Source organism: Muscardinus avellanarius (assembly GCF_963383645.1).
Source record: "Muscardinus avellanarius genome assembly, chromosome: 1".
Lineage (NCBI taxonomy): Eukaryota > Metazoa > Chordata > Mammalia > Rodentia > Gliridae > Muscardinus > Muscardinus avellanarius.
In genome coordinates this window covers 218,314,416-218,329,826 of record NC_137786.1, presented here as the reverse complement: position 1 = coordinate 218,329,826, position 15,411 = coordinate 218,314,416, and the positions used below count along the sequence as shown (strand labels likewise).

General features: G+C 52.0%; 1 protein-coding gene across 1 annotated transcript in view; it reads left to right on the top strand.

The window, feature by feature from the left end:
* Positions 1 to 270: 270 nt before the first annotated feature.
* Positions 271 to 15,411, top strand: part of SYT13 (synaptotagmin 13) — a gene marked incomplete at both ends in the record, with an annotated part of 55,191 nt that continues 40,050 nt past the window's right edge. Inside the window, one exon of the mRNA XM_080693124.1 lies at positions 271 to 453. Within this exon, the coding sequence (XP_080549250.1) occupies positions 271 to 453 (183 nt within the window). The remainder of the gene's footprint in view (positions 454 to 15,411) is intronic.

Below are 15,411 nucleotides of genomic sequence, written 5' to 3'. Positions count from 1 at the left end.
CGCGCGCAGCGAGCCCCAGGATGGCCGGACACAACCCCAGGCTCCCACCCGGAAGGCTCGGGCTCCGCGGGTGGGGGGTCGGGTCACGTGCCGGCGGGCGGGAGGGGGTGGCTGGCTGCGGCGCTGCTCCGCTCGGGCAGCCTCCTCCTCTGACGTCCTCGCCGCCGTCCTCCCTCCCTCCCCGGCTGGCTCCCGCCCCTCCAGCGGCGGGCGAGCTGCGGGCTCCGGGGGACAGCAGCTGCCTGGCGGCGGGCGCGGGGAGCGGGCACCATGGTGCTGTCGGTGCCTGTGATCGCGCTGGGCGCCACGCTGGGCACCGCCACCAGCATCCTCGCGCTGTGCGGGGTCACCTGCCTGTGCCGGCACATGCACCCCAAGAAGGGGGCCCTGCCGCGGGATCGGGAGCCCGACCCCGAGAAGGCGAGGCCGGGCGTGCTCCGGGCGGCCCAACAGGTGAGCGCGGGCGGGGCGGGGTCGCGGGGTCTCCGGGCTGCAGCGGACCCGGCAGGGACCAGCCTCGGATCTCCTAACCTGACTGAGCTTGGTGGGCAGGGGGCGGCGGACGTGATCGAGGGGTCCAGAGGCTTGGAGCGTTGGGGGAGGGAGGCGGAGGGTAGTTAGGGGGTGAGGGGTATGAAGTGAAGGGCGGGGGCTGCAGCGAGGGATAAAGAGGAGGGGAATTTGATACGAATGGGGGCCGGGAGGAGATCGTGGGGGGGGGTGGCTGGAGGAAGGGGAAGGGAATGTGGGAGGGGGCTGGGATCAGGGCTGTAGGGTTAGGGAATGTTCAGGGGGTCCCTGGAGAAGAGTCCAGGATCAGGGAGAGGGGGGCTGGTGGGGTTGGTTGGGGGCAAACATTGGCACAGCCTAGAAGGAAATGGGCGCTGACTGCTGCACCCCCTCCCACCAATTTGCTCCGGTCCCCAGCTGGCAAGCCGGTGGGCAGGACAGCATTCCCCCGGGTGTGGAGAGGCAGCTGAATGGGGAGGAGCCCAGGACCCCTGCCCATGGCCCTCCCCCAGCCTGCCCAGCTGTCTCTGAGCTCCTCCGGGCTCCCCTCCCAGCTCTGCCCCTCCCTGTGCTTCTCCCGTGGACAGGAAGCTGTGCTGTGCCCACCAGGGTCTGGGAGGGGGGTTGGAAATCTCCCTGCATCAGGGTGACCTCCAGGATGTCTTCTCCAGCGGGGTGCACAGAGTGCCCCCCAAAGAACAGAGAAGTGTCTTGTTTGAGCGCTGCTGGAAGCAGCCCCAGGGCAGGGTGAGTTAAATGACCTCCTCAGGCCCTCTGGACTCCTCACAGATGGCTCCCAGTCTGGGAGCAGCGGGTCTGCCGTGACTCCATCTTCCTTTTTCCAATCAATTATTCAAAAGCTTCCAGACCCCAGATGTGTGGGGCCTGTGTCCGTCACTGTACAGGGAGAGTGGATAGAAAGTGGCCCCTGTCCTTGAAGCACTTAAGAAGCAAGGGCAGTGACACTGATGCTGGCTCAACCCAATCCCGATCCCTGGGCTGTCATCCTGGAATGGTCTGGAAATGGGAATCATGGGGTCCCTGCTGGTTAGGGTTGGATTTGCTGGGGACCAGCTGCCTCTCAGCCTTCTCTCCTGCTCAGGACACCTGAGGGATGGCCACCCCGCCGCCTGGTGCCTCCCCGGGCACTGTCCCCTGCCCTTCCCAGAGGCTCCCTCTGGGAGCAGCTGGAGTCAGTGACCCCCAGGACCGGTCCAACCCTTTGTCTTACTGATGACCAGTAGCCCGCACCACGCCTGGTCATCCATTGCAGCGAGCCGTATTGCCTTGAAACAGTACCCCATACAATGAAAAGCTTCAAGTAGTTTAACTTCTGAGCGCTGAGGATGGAGGTGGAGGGGCTGCGCCCTGGTGGTGAGGGCTGGGGAGCCGGAGACGGGGACTTGGTGCGACTAACAGAGCCCAGCTAAATCTGCATGTGCAGACTAAGCTCCTTTTGTCCCCAGGCCCCCACTTCTCTTATAAAAGCTTCCCATGCCCCCAGGTCCCTGAAGATGGAGACCCGAGAAGGTAAAAGGTCTCCATCTTCCTCAGAGCCAACTCTGAGTAAAACCTGTTTGTTTGTTTGTTTGTTTGTTTGCTTTTTCGTTGCCAACCTGTCTCCTGAGTTTTAGTGGGGTACGAAGAGTGGTGAGATCTCTCTCCCCTGCTTAAAATCCTCCACAAGGTCTTGTTAAAATAAGTCACAGCAAACCGTGGCTCTCTGCGCCAGGAACTGTTCCAACTGCTTTGCACTTTTTTTTTTGGGGGGGGGGTGCTGGGGATGGAACCCAGGGGCATTCTACCTCCAAGCTACACCCCCCAGCCCTATTTTTTAGTCTTTATTTTGAAACAAGGTCTCACTAAGTTACAGAGGGCCTCACTAAGTAGCTGAGGCTGTCCTTGAACCGTGATCTTCCGGTCTCAGCCTCCCGAATGCTGGGATTACAAGTGTGCGCCACCGCGCCCGGCTGCTTTGCACTCATTAATGCCTTTAACAGCCCAGCTATGTGATGATCCAACTTAAAGATCGGGAAACAAGTTCAGAGAGGACGAGTGGCTTTCCCAAAGGCACACAGTTAGAGGAGCCAGAGCCCAGCTCTCCTGAGCTGAGCTGATTTTGGAGTCTGGGCTTGCCTAAGGGATCCGGAGGTGATGCCTCTCCAGCCAAGCCCAGGCCAGGCTCCTCCACCCGCAGTCTCAGCCCCCTGGAGGGATGGAGGGATTGCTGATTGATGGGCACTGGAACTGAACTCAGGAGCATTCTACCCCTGAACTATGTCCTCAGCCCTATTTTATTTATTTTTTGAAATAGGGTCTTGCTGAGGGCCTTGCTGACTTGCTGAGGCTCGACTCTCACCTGCGGTCCTCTTGTTTCAGTCCCCCAAGTACTGGGATTAGCAGTGTGCACACCTGCCTGGCTCCCCCTGAATTTATCATCTTCACAAGACACCACGCTCTTTCCTCCCCTCCCCTCTCCCCACGGCCTTTCCCACAGATGGCTGTGCACCCCTTAGGTCTCTTTCTATTTAAATGTCACCTCAGGGAGGATTTTGCCTACTGTCACAGGACACAAAACATCCCTCCTTTATCCCCTCCCATATCCTTTCTTCCCAATTCTTTCACGGCCCCTGTTACAAGTGGGTGGAGAAGATCTTTCTTTCCGGCATAATATTTATTCCCAGCACCTCTTCAGTGCCTGTCCAATAGGAAGTTGTTGGCAATACAGGCCTCCCAGCCTCCAGCCGGCTGTGATTAGCATCTGAGTTATCTGTTCCCATGTGGGTGGGTATTGGAGCCATACCTTGGAGGGTAAGGAATCGGGCTGCAAGGGGCCCAACCTTTGGGGTTCAGGTGGTAAAGCTGAGTGAGGGGTCACAGTGGCTCAGCTTCATTCAGCCACTGAACCAAGTAAGGTAAGTCGAAGCAAGACAACACAGCTGATCTCAAAGCAAGTGGAGGCAGGTGAGCCACAGCAGCAGGCGGCAGCAGGGCCGGGTGCCTGTCTCTGAGGATGCTCCTCAGAGAGCCATGGTGTGGGGCTGAGGAACAGGGTTCTAGATGTCTGTGTCCTCAGAGAGCCATGGCGTGGGGCTGGGGAACAGGGTTCTAGAAGTCTGTGTCCTCGGAGAGCCGTGGCGTGGGGCTGGGGAACTGGGTTCTAGATGTCTGTCCTTGGAGAGAGCCGTGGCGGGGCTGGGGAACTGGGTTCTAGATGTCTGTGTCCTCGGAGAGCCATGGTGTGGGGCTGGGGAACTGGGTTCTAGATGTCTGTCCTCGGAGAGCCATGGCGTGGGGCTGGGGAACAGGGTTCTAGATGTCTGTGTCCTCGGAGAGCCATGGCGTGGGGATGGAGAACTGGGTTCTAGATGTCTGTCCTCGGAGAGAGCCGTGGCATGGGGCTGGGAAACTGGGTTCTAGATGTCTGTGTCCTCAGAGAGCCATGGCGTGGGGCTGGGGAACAGGGTTCTAGATGTCTGTGGCCCCAGAAGAGGTTTCTGAGGCTTACCACATTCCGCTGAGACCTGGGGGGGTCTGTAGGGTGCAGAGTCACTTCCTGCATCTCCATATCTAACTGGAAACATGCCTTGAGTCCAAAAGCCGGGCCTGGACATCTGATTTTTTTGCATCAAGGTGAAGTTTGTAGTGACTCTGAAAAGAACTGCGTTTTCCCAGGTGCTCTGACACTGCCAGGGAGTCTACAGAGAGAGCTTAAGGGGGCTGTGGTCTCTGATAGGAGTAAAAAAATTACACCTACCTCTAACTGAAACTTCACATATCCTATAAGTACGAATAGAAGCAACAAACCACAGTAGTATTACTAATGCCTGCGAGGTAGTCCCCAGGGGAACTCATAGATGGTTCTGGAACACATTACGGCGGTTGCGGATTCTTCCCAGCACTGCGTACGTTCACTCTCATTCTACAGCAGGGTACTTACCGAAGTGCCCACTAGATCCTGTTATTTAATGCATTAATAAAAAAAAGGCACACATGTAGCTATTTCCCCAGTTGGTTTTATCAGACATTCCTTTGTAGCTTTCTACTTTTTTTTTTTTATTTTCTGCCTTTTCAAACATTCAGAGGATGCGTCCATGAGCTTCTCCGGGCAGCTGGAGGAACCGCGGACACCACAGGCTGGGAGCCTGCTCGGTGGCAGAGGGTGGAAGGTCGTGGTCATTCGACCTTTTCCAAGCCCTTAGCTGGCTTCAGCCATGCTTTCGTGCCATCCTGAAACACACACTCTGGACCCTTGACCCTGCCTTCTCGGACAGTCCTCTGCCTCACCGCAGACAGCCATTGGGGATGCAAGGAATGCATTCTTACGACACCCCCACTCCTGGTCTGGCAAGACCGCCTGGGCCCTTCCTGTCGTTAGCCCAGCTCAGGAAGCTTGGTTACTCTGCAGGGAGCTGGCGGCTTGAGCAAGGAAAGAAGCAGGAAGCCTGCACGAGGGTGATTCCCTCCCTCCGCTGCCGCTTCTCCATTTATATGTGAGCGGCAGCCAGGCCCCGGGCTTCCACTCCGGAGTCTTCTCCTCCCTCTTGTCTGTCAGGCTGCCCCTCAGCCGCCCGGGGTCCTTTCCGAGGAAGTCCTACGCCTGGTCAAGAACTGGAGAGCGAGCAGAGACCTGCCCGCTCCTGCCGCTTGGGACCCCAGCACCCAACTCCCCGCTTTCAGAAAGCTTTCCACAAGGCATGTGCCTTGTTGTGATTTTGAGCGCCATCTTTTTCAAATGCCTGGGAATGTCCCCAGGGGACCCGGGGGCCTCCAAGACCTCCAAGCTGACCGGGTTAGGCTTCAGCAGAGGTCACTGTGGGTCATCTGTCCAAACCCTCTGCTGCCACTGCCACATGCCGCCAAGTTAAATGACCCCATCCTTCCAGCAGAATGGGAACCGCAAAGTGGCTTTCCATGGAACCCTAGTGGGTCGATTCCCAGCCTTTAGGAAATAAATGTGCCAAGTTTGTCTTAAACAAGGTATCTGTAGTGGAGTTATTTCCTCTCTCAAGGTCAGGAGTTTGCCCTTCACTTTTCTTGTATCCTGAAACATCTGATGTGAAGTTGGCTTTGTGGTAGCCCTTCAGTATCTTCAAAATCATCATATGGTACCTAACATTGAATAGCAGAGAGAGCATATCCTATCAAGAAGGAGGATCTGTTTGCATGAGACTTGAACCAGGCCCAGCGAGTCTGTGGTGCCTCCCAGGAGGCCAGCAGCCACAGTGCTGAGCAGGGCTGTCTGGGCTTTGCTCCCCCCCCCCCACCTATAGATGTGGCTGCAGGGCACGTGAGCGTGGTCACTCTATGAATGTGCACCCAGCTCTACATGTATGATCTGTGGATGTTCACATAGTAATATACCAGTAGGGGTCTTATTAAAACCTATCATATTATCTGGGTGTGGTGGTGCACACTTGTAATCCCAGCATTCGGGAGGCTGAGACCTGGAGGATCGTGGTTCGCAGACAGCCTCAGCTACTTAGTGAAGCCCTCTGCAACTCTGTAAGACCCTGTTTCAAAATAAAGAATAAAAAATAGGGCAGGGGTGTAGCTCAGAGGTTGAATGCCCCTGGGTTCCCTTCCCAGACAAAACAACAACAACACCAGCAACACACCTATCATATTAGCTGGGCGTGGTGGTGCATGCTTGTAATCCCAGTACTTAGAAGGCTGAGACAGAAGGATCGTGGGTTTGAGGACAGCCTCAACTACTTAGTGAGGCCCTTCTCTTTGTGGTCTCTTGCAAACCACTTTCCAGACCCTGTCTGTTCTCTGCTGTTTGTCCTGCTGCACAAAAGTCTTCTCTTGGGATCGGAGCCTAGGCACCATCCGTGGGCCCCTAGTCACCTCCCACCTGCTCCCCTCGTCCTCAGAGCTCTAGGACAGCGCCCTCAGACGCTTCATCTTCATTATCTTTGTATGAATGAGGCTGGGGAAGACACAGGTGCTGAATGTCATGTTAACCAATTCACTCATTAAAGGTTAATGAGCACTCGCTAGCCCTGAGATACGGCAGTGAAAAGACAGACATATGCTTTTCCTGATCAGCGGGGAGACAGACAATGAACAGGCGGCTGCGTGAAGTGTGCCATAGTGCTGCGTGGCAGATGAAATTCAGGGAGCCCGGGGCAGCGGTGGGGAGGGGCCGTCCCACCTTCTGCCCCAAGGACAGCTCTCTGCAGTTCAGGGTAGTGACTCTGCGGTGGCCAGAGGAGGGCCCAGGAATTGCTAACCCCACTCCTGGAACTGATTGGGCTCTTCACTGCCATAAGGTCTGGGCTCTATGGAGTCTCTGTCTTTTAGTTGTTATTATTTTTAGGGAGATTTTTGTTTTGTTTTGTTTTGTGTCTTTGTGTGTGTGTGTGTGTGTGTGTGTGTGTGTGTGTTGCTATGATTTGAACCCAGGGCCCTTCACATGCTCACATACACTCTACCGCTGAGCTACTCCCCCAGCCCAGTTCTCAGCCTTGTAAAAGATTCATTCTTCAGCTCACTATTAGCTGATCTCCTGACCGATAAATGTTTCTTTCACGTAAACAACTACAGCAACTGGTTTCTATAGAGCGATAAATACGTGATAAGATAGCTAGCAGTCATCTAGTTCTCTCTCTATGCCAGTCACTAGCCTTAGCATCTTAACCATATTAATTTTAATTCTCACAGTGGCTCTATGAAATATGGGTATTTATTATTTCCATTTCATAGATGAGGAAAATGGAGCGCAGAAGCTTAGATAACGTATTCAGAGCTGGGAATCAAATTTAGGAAGTCCTGTTCCAGAGCCCACATTTTTCATCACTTGGCTGGAGCATAGCAGAGAAAAATAGTCCAAATTTTATTTAAGCCACTGTGTTCCCCAGAGAGATGTGCAAATGTCTACAAATATACATCTTCCCAGGGCAGCACCAGAAACCCTTCCTGATGCCTTGGGTTGCTTCAGCACCTCTGTGTCCACTGCCCTGCGGGCCTGGGTGCGGCTTCAGACACTCCAGAGATATTTCACACAGTAAACATGTTTGGGCTGGTTGCTTAGCAACAGAGAAGACAGTATGCATCTTTCACCAAGAAATTAGCATAGATTATTTCAGGAGATGAGTGCACACCCACTGGAAACGCTAGGCCCTTCAGAACACTCACAGAGGAGCCCGGTATGTCTGTGTCCTTCAGCCCCTTCCAGCGGCGGCCATCTCCTCCCCTCCCGTCAGGTCTCCTCTTGGTTCACCATGTGGATAACTCAGGTGTGTGGCTCTTCTCTTCTTGGATTGATGGTTCTCCAGCACCTTTTAGTAACTGCAGCAGAAAACATTGCTACATTTTTTGAAGAGTTTTAGATACTAACCAGGTTACAATCAACCACCTGAGGTGCAGGAGGAAGAATCAGGAGGCCGTTGGGTCACAGTGAAAGAGCCAGAAGAGCAATCAGAGGAGCTCAAGGCAAGAGAAGGAAGAGAAGAGACCAGAAGAGGGGAAGCATCAGACCCAGAAGACAAAGCGGAGAAAAGATAAGGACAGACTGAGCAACGGGAGTCAGCGGCCAATGGGAGACGTCAGGACCAGCCCTTCCCACCCTCACTGTGTGGCCATCACCCCATACCCAGGAGCAGTGCCCCCCAGCTGCCACCTGTGTTCAGGACCACCAAGCTTCTTTTCTTTCTTATTTTCTTCCTTCTTCTAAGAATTGAGTCCAACGGCATTCTACCTCTGAGCTCTATACCCCCAGTACTCCAAGCCCCATCTTTTTTTTTTTTTTTTGGTACTAGGGATAGAACCCAGGAACATTCTACCTCCGAGCTACAACCCCAGCCCTATTTTTTAATACTATATTTTGAAACAGGGTCTCACTGAGTTGCAAAGGGCCTCACTAAGTAGCTGAGGCTGGCTACGAACTGCGATCCTCCTGCCTCAGGCTCCCAAATGCTGGGATTGCAAGCATGCGCCACCACGCCCGGCTAGCCCCATTTTTTTTTTTTTAAACAGGGTCTCGCTAAGTTGCTGAGGCTGGTCTCAAACCCATGATCTTCCTCTCTTAGTGTTCCCAGTTCTGGGATTACAGGTGTGCGTCCACCACATCCAACAGCTTGCTTTATATTTATTTATTTATTTATTTATTTATTTATTTTTGATGTGTGTGTGTGTGTGTGTGTGTGTGTGTGTGTGTGTGTGGTACTGGGGATGGAACCCAGGGGCATTCTACCTCCGAGCTACACCCCCAGCTCTATATTTTATTTATTTATTTATTTATTTATTTATTTATTTATTTATTTATTATTTGGTGGTACTGGGGTTCCTGTAAACCCTTCTTGCCGGGCGTGGTGGCGCACGCTTGTAATCCCTGCACTTGGGAGGGGGGACAGGAGGATCACGCAGGTTCGAAGCCAGCCGCACTGGCTTAAGAGACTCTGTTTCAAAATATAAAATAGGGTCTGGGAGTGTAGACCAAAAGCAGAAGGGCTTCCAGGAACCCCAGTACCACCAAAAAAAAAAAAAAAAGCCTTCTACCTCCGGGATACACTCCCAGACATATTTTATACTTTTTTAAAATTTGGAAACAAACCCATGATCTTCCTCTCTTAGTTTTCCTTCCAAAACAAAATCCCCAACCATTGAGCAGTCGCTGCCCATCGCCCCTCCTCCCTGCCCTGGCGAGCACTAATCTCCCTCCTGTCTTTAAGGATTCTTCGGCTGTGGACACCTCGCATCCTGCAGGACGCATCCTTGAGTGTCTGGCCAGGCTTGCAAGGCTCACCTGTGCGGGGCGGTACCTGCCTTGCTCGCACTCACAGCTGAGAAGCCCGAGTGCGCGTCCACCTCGCCGCGTCCTCTCCAGCTGCCGGGCAGTCGGCCGGTCGCTTCCACCCTGCGGCGATTGTACGTGGCGCAGCTGGTACCTTCTAACACCAGCTTTGTTTGAATACCTGCTCTCGGTTCTTCCTGGTCCGTACCTGAGAGCTGAGTTGCCAGGTCATATTGTAACTGTGTTTGACTTCATGAGGCGCTGCCAGACTGTCCCCCGAGGCCCCGTTTCCCATCAAGCCACCGTGTTCCAGGCCCAGTCCTCCAGCTCCTGGCCATCTGTCAACTAGCTTCCTTCCTTTTTTTGGGTGCAGCCACCCTCGTGGGTGCAACGTGTGTCTCATCATGGCATTTTCTAAGCTTTTCCTGCTTTAAGAAAAATCTCAACTCTGATTTTTTAAAATTATTCTCATGCATTTATTCTGACCAATAGTCCTGAAATGTTTAAGGAGTCTTTATGAAATTAACATGTGAGCAAAAGTAACACAGCAAGTGAATTTATAGTGAATAAATAATTGCTAATATCTAATATGATTTTCTCTGCATGAGGTAGGAATTCCTTTTTCTTTTGCATTCACAATAATTCTATTTATGGGATACAGTGTGACGTGTGTGTGTGTGTGTGTGTGTGTGTGTGTGTGTGTGTGTGGTGTTAGGGATTGAATCCAGGGGCATTCTACCTTCCAACCCTATTTTAATTTTTATTTGGAAACAGGGTCTCGCTAGGTTGCTAAGAGTCTCACTAAGTTACTAAGGTAATCCTCCTGGCTCAGCCTCCCAAGAACTGGGATTCCAGGTGTGCTCCGATGTGATGTTTTCATATATGCATACATTGTGAAATGATCAGATCAGGGTGATTAGCATGCCCATCACCCCATACACTTATTTCTTTGCGGCAAGAGCATTCATAAACCTAACTTCTAGCTTTTTTATTTTTTATTTTTATATTTATTTATTTATTGGTGGTACTGGGGATGGAACCCAGGGGCTTTCTACCTCCAGGTTACATTCCCAGACCTATTTTATATTTTTTATTTGGAAATAGGGTCTCTTAAGCCAGCTGAGGCTGGCTTCGAACCTGTGCAGTCCTCCTGTCTCAGCCTCTCAATTGCGGGGATTACAAGTGTGCACCACCACGCCTGGCAAGCTTTTATATATACCTATACACACACACACACACACACACACACATATACGCATATACATACACACACATACACACACACACACACACACACACGCACACGCACACATCATAGCTGGCTGCAGTCACTGTGCTGTGCAGCTGAACACCATCCCTTATTCTCCCCTCTCCCCTCCTCTTCCCCTCCTCGGCCTCTGTAATCACTGACTCTTTACCTCTGCAAAGGTAACTTTTTTTTTATTCCACATATGAGTGAAATCATGTAGCATTTGTCTTTCTGTGCTCGTCTTACAACCTAAGGTCCTCCAGGTCGATCCACGTATGGAATGAGGATTTATCTTTTTGATGGCTGGGTAGTATTCCAATGCGCATATATTCCACAAGTTCTTTATCTACTAATCCATAGTGGAACTTTAGGTTGATCTTAATCCTGGCTATTGCGAGCAGTGCTGCAGGAGATGTGGGCGTGCAGCTGTCTCTTCAACATACGGATTTCCCCCCCCCCTGTGATACACACCCGGGAGCAGGGCTGCTCCATCATATGGTACTTCTATTTTTTACTTTTTGAGGCTGTACCAACTTGCATTCTCATCTACAAAGTGTAAAGGTTCTCTTCTTTCTGACCCTTGATGCCTTTTGCTTTGTTGATAACTGGCATGAGGAATCCTGGTGCGTGTGAGTGTGTGTGTGTGTGTGTGTGTGTGTGTGTGTGTGGTGTTAGGGATTGAATCCAGGGGCATTCTACCTTCCAACCCTATTTTAATTTTTATTTGGAAACAGGGTCTCACTAGGTAGCTAGGAGTCTCGCTAAGTTTCCAAGGTAACCCTCCTGGCTCAGCCTCCCAAGAACTGGGATTCCAGGTGTGCACTAGCTTTTGATTAGTGACTCTGAGCAGCTTTCACAAACCTGTTGGTGTGTGTATGGTCTCTTTTGAGAAATGTCTATTCCAGTGTTTGCCATTTTTAAATAGGATTATTTGGGTTTGTGCTATTGAGTTCAAACTCTCATTTAAAAAATATTTATCAGGAGTGAGAATATAGCTCAGTGGTCGAGCACTTGACCAGCATGTGTAAGGCCTTGGGTTCCATCCCCAGTATCCCCCCCACACACACACAACAAGATTCTTAAAATATTTATTAATCCCTGGAAAGCTTTTAACAGACCTGTGGCATCTGCTGAGTGTTGTTGAAATGAACCCCCCTGGCTGGCGAGCCTGTGAAGACACTGCAAGGCTCGTGATTACAGGAGAGGCCAGGTGTATGCAGCCATCCTTGCTCCACTCTACCTGCAATAGCAGGTTGGCACCTGCTATTCTGTTCTTTACATATGTTGCATGCTATGGCTGTCGTCTTCCCCAAAGCTTCAGCGCCTCTCTATAGCTGCAGGCAAAGGGCCTACTTTTCCAGGCCCCGTGCTTGGTAGGTCTCAAAGCCATCTCCCTGTGTTTTCCATGATGGGTGGGTGCAAGGCCTCGAGAGGCCCTGGAGGACCTGACAGGAGTACTCGCAGTGGGCAGCTGGTGACTGACTGGATGGCAGCTTGGAGTCTATAGACAAGTGAGTTGAGGCCACTGCCAGGGACCCAGGCGATGTCCGCAACTCTACGAGCTGTCCCCGGTGGAGGCACATCAGGGCCATGACCCCGTGGAACACACAGAAGGGCGCTCTGGCTGCGGCCTCCATCGCTAGGAGGAAACCTAGCTCTGGGGCTGGGACGGGCCTCCTGGGGAGGCCGTGCTAATTGCAACAGCAAATGCAAAGTTAATTGGATTAATAAATAGTATTGATAATTAAGTTGTCACTAAAGGACTATTGCAAAGTGATTTGGCTTTGTGCATTGAATGGGCGCAGCAGGGGAGGCCCCTGAGCTGTGGGTTCCAGCTCTAATACCCCCTTTCCTCCATGCCTGGCCACCGGCTAGTGACGGGACCTTCTCAAACCTCTGTCCAGCCACCTGTGAGTTGGGGATTAAATCAGATAATATACTAAGCAACATACCCAGAACCTAGCAAGCACTGGTTGGAATCATCCCTCTGGGGCTCCAGAACCAGTCTCCAAATCCTCCTGCCCCAGCGCCAACTTAGCCCTTCCCCACCCCTGTTTGAGCCACCCCCATGCCCTGGCTGCGGCCCCTCCTGCCAGCTGCATGGACAGGCTTTCCTGCTCTTTGGTATAAGGTGGAGCTTCCCAAGGAGACTGAGAGGGGCGCTGTTCCCCTCCCAGCCCTGCGGGGTTGCTGTGTTCCTGGCACAAGCCTTTGTCATTCGGCCACCCTGTCCCCAGGGACCTCTCCCACCCCTGGCCCTTTACACGCTACACCCTGCTGGTTTCCTTGGCCTCTGACACCTTTGCAAATATTTTCGTTAGAAAGCTCTCCACCTGCACGCTGTGCAGGTGCCCCCTATTCCTGCCAAAACCCTGTTGATGGGGCACTCAGCCGGTGCTAGTGACCATCACCAGCCCTAACGGGCGGCCTGAAGGCAGGGAGAGCCTGCCAGGGACAGCGTGCCAATGCATTTGGCGAAGATCAGGACCAACTGCGACGAAACCCTCTATGCGCAGAAGGTTCCATCCTTTAGGGACCGCCTTTATTTTTCCATTTGATCCAGCGTCTAGTGGGGTGCATTGCACATTTTGCAGCTTTTGATGCGTGTTTGCCAGATCGACACCTATGGGCAGGAAGTTTGGGGTTGTTACTCTCATTTCAGGGATCTTGCAATGAGCTGAGAAAAATAAATCCCATGTTTACAGCAATGCGGAGCGGAGCGCTCTGATCCGACCCACCGTCTGTGATCTTTTGTGTCAACATTTGGACACTGCTCGAGTGTTGGCCCGTGTGATGGGGAAGGGAAACCCCATAGGTCTGCATCTTGTTTAAGAGACAGAAAAGCTACATCGGTTGGTAGTGATGGGCTCTGAATCCGCTGTAGAAGCGGCCCTGTAATGGCTGACCCCTAAGGTCTCCTTCTTGACTAGATGTGAAAGTCAAACAAGGAACCAATGTGTTGCCCAAACCCTGCTGTGGCTGTGACATTCAGATGCCCTTCTCTTGGGGAGGGGAGGCCCGAGATGCCCGGGGGTGGAGCGTAGCCCTTGGGTACTCTCCCAGACCACTCCCTCTCCCTGACACTCAGCCTCCTGCTATCCTACCATCCTGTTCCCACCTTGACTCTGGGCAGTCATTCCCCAGCCCTGGCCCTGCTTCCTCCCACCTAGACTCCTCCCACCAGGTCTCTGGGCTGCTTTCGCCTCGTTTTTTTCCCCTTCAGGTGCACCTGCTGCGTTGAGGTTTTTGTTTGTTTGTTTGGGGCTCATTTGAGTTATGTTTGGCAGGGAGGGAGTACTGAAGGCTGAACCCAGGGACATCCTACCTCTGCGCTACACCACCAGCCCTATTTTATTTTGGGACATAGCCTTGCTCAGTTGCTGAGGGGCTCACCGAGTTGCTGAGGTTGGTCTCCTACCTTTGATCCTCCTGTCTCAGCCTCCCAGGTTGTGGGAATGCAGGAGTAATCATGGCTTTGTCTGCGCTATTGAAAGCAGCATTTGCTCACGCCGTCCCCCCACTCACTCACTGTCAACGGTTCTTCCTGCTTATAAATTAGAACTCAAATCCTCTCTTGCTTGGCGTTACTCCTGGCCTCGCCATTCCCTCCCAGCTCTGGTTCTCCAGCCGCGCCCTCCTTTTCCTCTGGGGACTCACTGTGCCCTGTGCTCTCACCTCTGGATCAAGGCTGTTCTCATTCCCTCCCTTTGAGATGCCTCGGTCTCTCCCATCATTAGTCCTTCTTGATGCTGGGCTGAAGCCCCTTCTCCAGGAAGCCTTCTCTGATCACACTGGCAGGATCTTCTGTAGCAGACAGTCCAAATCTGCAGCCTTTTAAGGCCACTTTGGGGCTGTAGCTCAATGCTAGGGGGTTTGCCTAGCAGGCATGTGGCCCTGGCTTTGATCCCCAGGACCACAAAAAAGAGAGAAAAAAAAAAAAGACTTCCTTGTATGCTTATTTATCTTTTTATAAATATGCATCAGGAATAACAAATAGCTTTCATCTTGTAAATTGATTCTTATCCTTAATAGCTTCCTGGAGCCCTGAGCTGAGCACACTCTTCTGAGCTCAGCAGGAAAGAATGCTGTGATTGATTAGCTATGTCTGCTGTGGACGCAGACAGGAGAGTAGTGGCACAACTTCTAGAGTATCGCGTCTCCTGCATTGGGTGATACGCTTCCTGAGGGCAGGGACTGCCTGTATCTTCCATGGGATAGAAGCGGGAGAAATGCATACATCGTGGGCAGCAGTGTGTGCTAGTTTCTGTTGAATTGGGCAGCAATCCCATGTGATAAGGAGAATCCAGTGAAACAGCGCCGGTTCTATTTTGAAGCCACGTTTTTCCACTTGGTTGTTTTTTAAACCTCCGGGGCAGAAGCTGGTGTGCTTTCCAAGTATCTGCACTGAGGGGATGAGTGTCTGAGGTTAGTGTCTCTCCACGCGGCTCCACGCTGCCTGCCTTTGATGGATGATGGCTGTTGCCGACTAATCTCAGTTGGGTCCTTATTGTCAGCTCCCGGTCAAATCCTCAGAAAGATGGGGCAAAAGGCAGGTGATGTCCTGCAGAAACCTCTCTGCAGCAATTCCTTCCCCTCTATGAATTCCCTAAGTTTTTGGGTACGACGTTTGGGAAGGAATTTGAGGTGGACAAAGGCTTCTTGAACCAATGACACTTTATTACAAAAACTCCAAGAAATTTATACCCTTCACCAGTAAGGTTAATAATAAGAGAAAAGGGGGGTGAATGCAATCACTGTGAAATGATAATGAATGACATGTAAACAAAGGTAATAAAACTAGTCCTTCAGCTGGCTGTTGATCTTCGAGAGAGATTGACTTCTGACTCCTGATTCTTTTCCAAGGTCTTTGCAGATAAGCAGTCCTAGGGGGCCACTTCCCAAAATAAACAAGCAT